A 10,511-nucleotide genomic window follows, 5' to 3' on the forward strand; every position below is an offset into this window, starting at 1 on the left:
ATCCAGACCAGAGAAAGAAGAAATGTCTATTTCTTTCTGTGGCACAACAGAGTTGAGGATTCCCAAGCATTTTTTGTTACTCAAGCATCCAGACTGCATTTTATTTTTGTTTGGTTTTATTTCCAGGTCCTATGGGGGTCCATGGCCCACAGGGTCCACCTGGTGCTTTAGGACAACCAGGAGACCAAGGTTTTCCAGGAAGACCTGGTCCCAGAGGTCCCACAGGTACTTATGAATCTGTTGCTCACTGTCATTCAACTGTAACTGTGATCCTTCTATTCATATATAATCATACTAATGTTACCTTGCATGCAAATAATTTAAGCAATCTCAGAAAAAAAGATCCCTGCAGTTGCCACCATAAATGATTTCTCATTTCATTAAAAATTATTGAACTATTTGTTTCTAATGTTGCCTCGTGTAAGTGATTTAAGTTCTCATTCCATTCTTTAATCTAATTTACATGCCTGAAACTTGCTTCCACCTGCACCTCAATGACCACAATCTGCTTTCCATTTTTCAAATCCTTCAGGTTTCATAGGTAAGTTCATGACTTTTGATTATTGTTCTTTTCATGGGAATTCCATTATATATAGAAACATCCAGCTCTTATTAGAAGGTATCCTAAGTGTGGTTTCTAGGAATAGTAGGAATGCCCTGTGCTAGCAGGACATAGTTCTAATACATATTTCACAGAAACAGCACCAATGTCATGAGAATGCTCTGCTTAGAACTCTCATGCTAGGATGTCAATTAGACTTGTGAAACATTTGCTTCTAGTTCTTATTTGTTTGTTTTTTTTTTTGGTTTTCACACAAGATGCTTTCTAACCAAAATCGTACTAAAATCTTGAATCCTAGCACTGGATTACTACAAACACTGAACTCTCCATCTGACTAAATATTGATCAAAAATGCAAACAGGCAAAGGCTGCCAGTAAGTTTCAATATATAAAATGTGATTATTCTTTATTATTATTATTATGTATTATAATTACTTCAAACGGATGTTATGGGCTAGCCTTTTTGGCCTGCCTATTGATGGTTTTGCAGAAACAAAATACTGCAAAATTTTCCATGTGCTAAGGTGTTTGCACTGAAGCTGGGTAGGCAGGCTTTAGGCTTTAACTCAAATCAGTTTGGGGCACATTAAGACTGAAGCTGTATACCAAATATGTGAAATGTAGAATCATTGAATTGTTTAAGTTGGAAAAGACCTTCAAGATATTAAATCCCACCATTAACCCAGCACTGCCAAGGCCACCCCTACACCATGTCCCCAAGTGCCACATCTACATGTCTTTTCAGTGCCTCCAGGGATGGTGACACCACCACTTCCCTGGGCAGCCTGTTCCAGGGCTTGACAGCCCTTCCCATGAAGACATATTTCCAAATATCCAATACAAGTCTCCCTTGATGAAACTTAAGGCCATTTGCTCTTGTAACTTGGGAGAAGAGACTCTCTACAAGCTCCTTGCAAGTAACTGTAATAGAGCAATACGGTCTCTCCTGACCCTCCTCCAGACTGAATACCCTCAGTTCCCTCAGCTGCTCCTCACCAGATTTGTGCTTCAGACCCTTCCCAGCTCCATTGCCTCTGGACACACTCCAGCACATCAATGTATTTCTGGTAGTGAGAAGCCCAAAACTGAATACAGGATTCAAGGTGCAGCCTCACCAGTGCTGAAACAGGGGAACAGTCACTGCCCTGGTCCTGCTGGCCACGGGCCAGGATGCCATTGGCCTTCTTGCCCACCTGGGCAAAGATCACAGACCAGCTAACATACACTTGCTAACACTGGCTTGCCACACTGTTAATACTGTGCTAAAAGACTAAGAGTAAAATTAAAAGCAGTAGGACTCAATAATTTGAGATTTTAAAATACTTAAAGTATACTCTTGAAAACCCAAATCAGCTAACATTTATGTTGACTTTTTGCATGGGAGCTATTAGCCAGCCTTGCAATTCACTTTCTCATGACACATTCCAGGTGACCCTGGTGAACCAGGAAAAGTAGATGATTCATGCCCTACAATCCCAGGGCCTCCTGGGGAAGAAGGGCAGAGAGGAGAGGATGGCTCTGCAGGATTACCAGGGCCAATAGGCCACCCTGGACCCCAAGGTAAGCTCATGTTTGGAAAGCTTGGATGTTCTTCTCAGCTATCTAGACAATAAGTTGAAAAGGGTCACAGTGTCAGAGATACTTCTCTGTGATTTACCCTGTCCTCCTTAAACACTTACTTACAGTCTCCAGAAACACATAGTGGGCTGGTTAATGCTGAGGATGATGGATAAATGTAGCTGAACCAGGCTGTTTGAGCCTGCCTGCACTACATTCCCATTTCCTAGTCCAGGCAGGGCAAACGCATAAGACACTGTTGAGAAAAAAGTTCTTCAAGTGTTATTTTTCCTCTTTTCCCACCAAGTTATAAAGCAATGCCTCAAACCATCTCTGTGGTTTAGACCTATTTGGAGGATGTTTAAAATCTAGCAACAGTGAATCCCAAATCTCTGCTAACCAAAGTCCTAAAAGGACACTGAAGTCAGAGAAGTGGCTACAACAGAGGTCTTTATCTGTTAGACCACGAAAAAGTTACCACCAAAGAAAACTGACCAAAGAGATCTTAAAAGGAAGTGATGAAAGACTGACATGTTCTTCTGACCGATGAAAAGAAAACAAGGGTGATACTGGTACTGGTGATCCCAAAAGAGAGGCCACCTTCATTGGAACACATCATAGGCTGTATTGCAGAGTGCCTTCAGTTTAGATGGTGGAATCTCTTGTGTGGTTTTAGGTATTTCCTACTGGGGAAACCAAAGTTTGTTGTGTTGGCTGTTCTGGGTCCAGAGCAAAAAACCCATGATTTTCTCCCAGGAGATTCCCTGCAGCAGTCATTCCCATCATGAAAGGAAACAATGCAGTTTTCAGTTAACTCTCTAGTTTTAGCTATCTTAGTTGATTTGCCAGCTAAAGGGGGTTTCTGAGGTTACACAGCTGCATCTTCTTTATATACATCATTAAGGGTTTCTTGTAAAACCAGGTGATACAGTGATACACATATTTACACTGCTTTTATGAAAGAAATAAAGAAATAGTAATGCTTTTTCCTTCATTAAGATAGGAGAATCCGATTTTTTCCTGGCTTGGAAGGCAAACTGTAAGTTTTACTGGCAAAAGCGATGGATTTATTAAAACCCCTCAATGTGCTTAAGCTTTGGAAGAATAACTCTGCAACCAACATAGAAAAGCTGTTAACTTTTTTTTGACTGGTTCAGACTTTCTTAGTAAAAAGTAGTAAGGGGAGTTTGAATGCTGTGAGACAACCTTGAATTACTCAGTTTGCAGGTTAAATAGCAAAGTCTGTAAGGAATGGAACTAGAGAAACACCCTCATCTGAAAACTGGTTTTTATCAAAAGGGGAAAACAACTACTAAGTGCAACAATACCTGATAAGTGTTACTTTGTTCAATTCAGATTATGTTTTAAGTAGCCAGTGAACAAGCCCATCATTATCTGCACACTACATGAGATGAGATGTATCTTCTACTGTCACTGCCACACCTTCCTCCCTAATGTATAAAGTACACTGACATGTGAGAAACACAAAAAGGTGAGGCCATCAGGAGCCTAAAAATGTCCAGTTCTGCAGTCCCTCCCTGTTCTCTAAGTACTTCCATTACTCTAAGTACATCCATTACGTCAAAGGGAGTCCACTATATGTTCTAAGACATTGCTGAATGGGGCTCTCAGAGCTGACAGCTTGGCTTGCCTCAGGAGGAGTTACAGCTCATTCCATGGTACAGATCCTGAAGGCAGTTCTGCACGAGGCTCTCATGATAATGTTTGTTGGGGAGTGCTTTGATTTCAGCTGTAAATCACACAAGATCTCTGGAGAGGATAGAAAACCTTATCAGGAGCTGCTGTTCCTAAGTCATGCCTCTGAGCTACTGCTGTGGTCACAGGGTGAAAAAGTGGTGAAGGGAATTCCCAGCAGAAACAGCTCTGCACTTCCCTGTCCTGGTGTCCATTTTGCTTACTGGCCCTTTGTCTTTGGACAGTGCAGAACCTTAAATGCAGCCCTATGAAGGAAAAGCACATACTTTGTATTTATCTAGGCATAAAAGGTGAAGAAGGATCATATGGCCTGCCAGGTCAAGATGGGTTACCTGGGGCACCTGGACCACCAGGGGACCAAGGGAGCCGAGGAGAGCAAGGATATGCTGGGCCACAAGGTAAGAATGGAGCATGACTTCGGGGGGGAGATGTGTGAGATGATGCACAGACTCAGTTTTCTCTCTGCTCCCCCAATTCCCACATGGATACATCCATCTCTAGCCTGAGATTCCATGACACCTCTTGCCCCTTCTCAGTTCAAGCACTGACAGTGACATTTGTGAATGACTTCATAACAAGACCTGTTGGAAGAAAATTTATCTCAGCATCCATTATTAAGCAGAAAGGCAATTAAGCACCCATGCTCAGACAGAATATATCAATAGGCATGCACCTCTGAGCCAGGGCTAATGGGGCAACTGTCTGGCAGTAATTAAAGTTGTATTTTACCTGTGACTGCTTTCTAATAAATTAAGGGTTTAATACATATTTGAGCAAGGGGCATCGACTGTTACTACAAAGATTCAAATTCAGTCCAAACATTCTATTCATCCTAGTAAGTAAGTCTGGGAAATCATTGCCCACTTCAGCTCATTTCCTAATCCATACAGCACAAGACAGAGGCACAATAGAAAAGCCAATTGCCAAGCATTCAGTGGCAATCTAGTTAATTTCTCTCCCAGAAGAAGGATTACAGGAGTCTGCTTGTATCTTTATTGCTTATGACAGCCTTGAAGTTGTATTATATTCAGTTGGGAACTTCTTATTGAACATTTAACACACAGCTGGTGTGAACTTTTACTATATCTTATACAAGTAAATTTCTTTTACCTTTCTCCAAGGTCCACCTGGCCAGACTGGTGTCCCAGGACAACCAGGCCCCCATATTAGATCTGCAAGTGGATTCTTGCTCGTCCTTCACAGTCAGTCAGACAGAGAACCACTCTGCCCACAGGGGATGCCAAAGTTATGGACTGGCTATAGTCTGCTGTACCTGGAAGGACAAGAGAAAGCCCATAATCAAGATCTTGGTATGTATTGTACCTAATTGCTCTCCAGCAAAGGGATAATATGGTGTTATCTATACAAGGAAAGACAAGTCACATGGAGCAAGCTATAGAACTGTCAGTTATGTATTTTCTATGCTAATTTACACTGATGATAACGAACTTGGATATGCTGCCCTATTGTCACCCATATAAAATGGCTTTCTGCTGCTCTGCAATTGAATGGAAAAGTATTCCTAAGTAATTTTGACTTGAAGTTGGAGAGATGAGGGGTTTATTTCACTTAGCCCAGCTCATTTTAGGCTGTCTTTGAAGTCACTGGAGAGATTTTCCTAGGTCAGAAATCTTATTTGGCCATACCTGAAATAACTCCCTGGAGGATCTGCTCCTTTTTTTACTGTAGACACAGCTTGGGAAAGAGCTGGTTAAGCTGGGTAAGTACAGTTGGGCAATATAAGTAAGCTTTACAAGTAAATTACGCATCATGTGTACAGCAGAATCCTGTGCTTTTCAAAGTCAGAAGCTAATATTTTTTGGAAAAGCCAAAGCCAAATCCTTCCAGAGACAGCTCCTTTTGGTGCCTTGGGTCACTTCTGCCCTGTCTTATACAATTCTGACTAATATTAGATGTCTAAATAAGCTGCCTGACTTGCAGCCTGAGGAACTGATTGGTGGCAATTTGCACAGAAAAAGTTTCCTAAATTCTTGTTGACTTGTTATACAAGAGTCAGAGAAGTCTCTGAGGAGGAAAGATCAAAGACCTAATAAGCTGAACAAAAAAGAAGTGTTTAAAAGAGCAATAAAAAGAGCTATTTTTAGAATAGAAGAGATGTTTGAGAATGTTTTCACTATTGTGTGTTTGGCATTTCCCAGGAGAGCCAGCTGCTAACAGAATGCCTCATAACAGCAGTGAAAATAAGATTCAAAGGAAACTGAGTCCTCGTCTCCTGTGTGATTTAGCAGACATTTTTCCTACTCCAGATCCTTCATTAGTACTGGAATGGAATATTATCAGTGATAAACAAAACTGGCTTCTGTACAGAAATGTCACATGTTTCTAATGAAAGTGTTTGGGTTTAGGGGCATTACAGAAATAACACTTCACACACCAAGTTCAAGGCAGAACTTTGTGCAGTGATTACTGCTAACTCAATAGGCCATCATGAAACTGTTCTAAATTCAGTTCTGGAAGAACTTCACCACAGAAGTATGCATTGGTCACTTCTTGGTTCCCACTGATGTCTGCCAGATGAGAATTTTGCAGGACTGGCTTTGCAAAATCTGTCAATCCTTTTATTTCACTTTGAATGGGATGGGAGTCTGTGAAACCTTTCTGGAAGGCAGTAGGATAGCTGCTGAGATTGCAGCTTAATGGACTGCTAGCAACGGCTTGTCATACTTCACAAAAATGTTTCCACTTATCAGTATTGTCATTTGGTTTCTCACTGCTCCTAATGAGTTTGTAAATAGCTGATCTCCTTTTAAACCAGCCACCACCTCTTGCCTAATTTATTTTCAGTGTTGGCACAGCTAAGAAATTTGTTATCATAACTGTTTCTCATGGTGACAAACTACATCATGTTTAAATATCAGATTGACACAATTAAATATTACTGGTCAAAGGAAGATACTTACTGGTAATAGGTCTCTGTTTTTCATATAGACATTTTGGTAAAGGGCTTGGGAGGTTTAACATTTGTGCATTACCTAAGTCCTGCTAAAATACGTAGTGTTGTAGCAACACTGGCCAAAACACAATCTTCAGCTTACCCAGGAAGTGAAATAATTGGCATCACTTACTGTTATTTCCAGGTCTGGCAGGATCCTGCCTGCCTGTGTTTAGTACCATGCCATTTGCCTACTGCAACATCAACCAGGTGTGTTACTATGCCAGCCGCAATGACAAGTCCTACTGGCTGTCCAGCGCCGCCCCGCTGCCCACGGCGCCGCTGGCCGAGGAGGAGATCCAGCCCTACATCAGCAGGTGTGCCGTGTGCGAGGCCCCTGCACAGGCAGTGGCACTGCACAGCCAGGACCAGTCCATCCCTCCCTGCCCTCCCAACTGGAGGAGCCTTTGGATAGGATACTCGTTTTTGATGGTAAGAAAGTGGATGCATGATTAGATAGATACGTTTCTCTCATCCAGCTTTTGTATTCTAAAGGTTCAAGGATTTTTAGCTCTGAAAAGTAAGTTATTCAATGTGTAGCAAACATTAAAGCGGGAAAATCACAAGAAACAAGACAAAGGTTAGTTCCAAATTGCAGAACCTGGCTGTAGCTACATATACCATACTCAGAGACTTAAGATACATATTTCTTAAATTTACAAAGATTTTACCTCCTTGTCTATAATAAACAACAGGATTTTCAGCTACAAAGGCACAATTTTAAGAATTAGAGCTCCAGGTCTTTTTAATGCCATCCTCAAGTTACGTTTGCAGCAGTTTGGATAACGGCATCATTCTGAATCAACCCAGACTAGTCCTTCCTTCAGTTTGATAAATACCTGAAAGTTAAGTGAGCCAGCTCTGGACTTTGAGATTAATTTAGTACAGAGCAAATTAAGATTTTCTCCAGCAAAAGAATTTTACCCCAATATAAGACTACAAAAAATGGCACAGTTAAAAGCAAGTACGCAAAAAGACAGATGAACATCATTTACCTATTTTTCATGCTCAGTTACCAAGTTGTCTCTTTGTTCTTTCCAGCACACTGGCTCTGGTGACCAGGGTGGTGGACAGTCCCTTATGTCACCCGGAAGCTGCCTGGAAGACTTCAGATCAGCACCATTTATCGAGTGCCAGGGCCAGCGGGGAACGTGTCAGTTCTTTGCTAATGAATACAGTTTCTGGCTGACCACCGTGATGCCTGAGCTGCAGTTTGCATCAGCCCCCCTGTCAGGGACTCTTAAAGAAGGACAAGAGCAGAGAAAAAAAATCAGTAGATGCCAGGTATGCCTGAAGCATGGCTAAGAAGCAAACCAAAGCAGGCAGCTACAGAGAGAGGCTTGTGGGAGGATGAGCAAAGTGCCAAAGGTTTAAACAGCAGCTCGTGTTTTAATCTGTGTCAAAGTATGCAGCACTGTTCTTTGTTGGAATGGAAAAATGAGACAAAGATGAGGGATCTGCTGAGCCTCATCCACCCATGTACACACATCCACAGGCAGTAAAATCTCGTGTGAAATAATTAATTAAGAAAAGACAAAACTCTATCCTATTGGAGTCCACTGCTGTAAAGTACAGGGAACAAGGTAAGCTTGGAGGATTGAGTCAAGCTGGGAAGACCCAAGGACATCATACCTGTTGTACAAGAGAATGGATTTCTTGTTAGAAATGGCATTTACAGCAGGAAGAATATGTGCATTTACATGGCATATAATAAATACTTATCCATACCAATAGAAATGTGCAAACATATAAATGTCAAAGCCCTGTAGCTGAATTTCCCAAGCTAAAGAAACTTTGCACTTGCTGTTTCCGAGGGAAGGGAAAAATGTAATTGTTAAAAAATAATCTAATAATAAAAACAATGAAGATCAAAGTCTTTTACCACTGCAGTACTGAACCAGACTCTGAAAGAATTGTTAATTGGGCTTTCATAAGCAACAAAAAGCTGCAAATCCATTTAACAGATTATGTAAGAAAATAAAATTAGCTGAGATAACAAATCCTTAAAAACCTCTATTTATATTTACAATTAATTTCTAACAGCAGTTACATTAAATTATTAAACTCTAATCCAAGTTTCTGAAGAAACAAAGCAATTTCTAATATTAATTGAAAAGAAACAGTGACATGGTGATAAAATGGGTGAACTTATCTGAGTGATGAATATAAGAAGTGTTAGGACAATAAATTGTGTTCATTGTTTGCTTCTTTGTTGGTAAATACACCACGAAAAATAAGAACCATTACCATTAAGATCCTTATAGAATGACAGCTCTGAAGATCCTTTTTATTTTTTAAAGCACTGATTGTAAAAATGTTCATATCCTAAAGCACTAATCACCTTTTGAAAAAATGAAAACATGTTTGTACCTTCTTCATTCATCTGTAAAACCAGAACTGTTCTGTATCATGGGGAAACATCTGAAAACACAGATTGCAAGTGGAGAATCCATCGTGTGCAGAAGGGCCACAAATGCTCCTTTTATCACTTAACTAAGCTACATTTTACTAGAATGGAATCAAATGCTTTTCCCAGCACTTTTCATTTCAATTTGTGTTCACTGAGGTGCCCCCAGCAAAAGGATTTTCAAGGAAACTGAATCCTCATCCAAGGGTCCTATTCAAAGCAAACTCCCTCTGAAGCCATCACGAGTACAACAGGCTGATCAGCCAATTTAAAAGCTGGATACACAAACTCAAAGAGCAGGAAAAACAGACATTCCAGGCTCAGCCAGAGGAAAATAAAACAGTCAGAGGATAAGTCCAGTCGAGTGTAAATACATCTGACTGTGCAACTTCCTCCTGACACAACCAACCAAACCTCTGCAATGTGCTGTGTTTACGTGGTGGTCAACTGGCTCTGCCCTTTCACCTAGGCAAGGGTCAGGAGCCCTCCTGGGGCACGTGCCATTCCCACCTGTGCCAGGGAACATCGCCCTCTGGTCCCGTGCCTGCTGGGACAGGGCACTCCTCGGGTCACTCCTGGGTGATCCTGACTGCAGCTGGCAGATCTGACACTGCAGCAGGGGCCAATCCCTGCCCCTGACCTGTATGCAGGAATTCCATCCCCTCCTGGTTCAGGCAGCATCCTACAAGCAGGGGAGAGCAGCTCTCCAGTCTGACATAAACCCCAAAGTATTGGCTCTGTGAGGTGCTGAGCAGCTCAGGAGCTTCCTGTGGGAGGAGAGCAGGGGGTGGAGAGGAGCACCAGTGCTTAGGCCACCTGTTCTCCAAGGTGTGCAAGCTGTTTGCAAAAAGGCCTCAGCTAAAGCCCCACGGGCTGGGAGCTGCAGCTCAGAGTCACAGGAACAAACACCCAGTGGCTCAGGTGATGGCCCCATTCCTGAGTGGATTTAGCTGATTCCACACTGAGGTCTCCTTTATGAGCCTCACCTGACAGTGCTCACCAGCCCCTCTGTCACTCATCTGCAGCCTCTTTTCAGGTGAGAAACTCTGGATAGGGGCTGTGGCTTTCCTGGAAAGCAAAGTGAGGCTTTTGGTATTAACTGCACTGAGGTAAACAATAATCAAAACCTTATGCACTGTGTTACTGCAAACTGGGTCACAGGGACAAGGTGAAAACAAAGGAATAAAAAGGGTTTTTTGGAATTGCATCTGTGTTCACGTAACTTGAACAAATGCACCAAAAAATCTTTAAAACTTCAGTAAAAAGCCTCACCAATAATTTAAATAGGCTATTTCACAGCATTTTATCATGTTGCT

At 41.7% G+C, this 10,511-nt stretch overlaps 1 protein-coding gene across 3 annotated transcripts in view; it reads left to right on the forward strand.

Annotated features, from left to right (window-relative positions):
* COL4A4 (collagen type IV alpha 4 chain) overlaps nucleotides 1-8,992 on the forward strand; it is an 88,490-nt gene extending 79,498 nt beyond the window's left edge. For all 3 annotated transcript variants that reach the window (XM_068200906.1, XM_068200904.1, XM_068200905.1), the window contains 6 exons: nucleotides 127-225; nucleotides 1,991-2,122; nucleotides 4,117-4,233; nucleotides 4,957-5,145; nucleotides 6,934-7,220; nucleotides 7,830-8,992. In XM_068200906.1, the coding sequence (XP_068057007.1) occupies nucleotides 127-225; nucleotides 1,991-2,122; nucleotides 4,117-4,233; nucleotides 4,957-5,145; nucleotides 6,934-7,220; nucleotides 7,830-8,093 (1,088 nt within the window). In that variant the 3' untranslated portion in view covers nucleotides 8,094-8,992. The remainder of the gene's footprint in view (nucleotides 1-126; nucleotides 226-1,990; nucleotides 2,123-4,116; nucleotides 4,234-4,956; nucleotides 5,146-6,933; nucleotides 7,221-7,829) is intronic.
* The last annotated feature ends 1,519 nt before the right edge of the window (nucleotides 8,993-10,511 follow it).

Source organism: Anomalospiza imberbis, chromosome 10 (assembly GCF_031753505.1).
Source record: "Anomalospiza imberbis isolate Cuckoo-Finch-1a 21T00152 chromosome 10, ASM3175350v1, whole genome shotgun sequence".
Lineage (NCBI taxonomy): Eukaryota > Metazoa > Chordata > Aves > Passeriformes > Viduidae > Anomalospiza > Anomalospiza imberbis.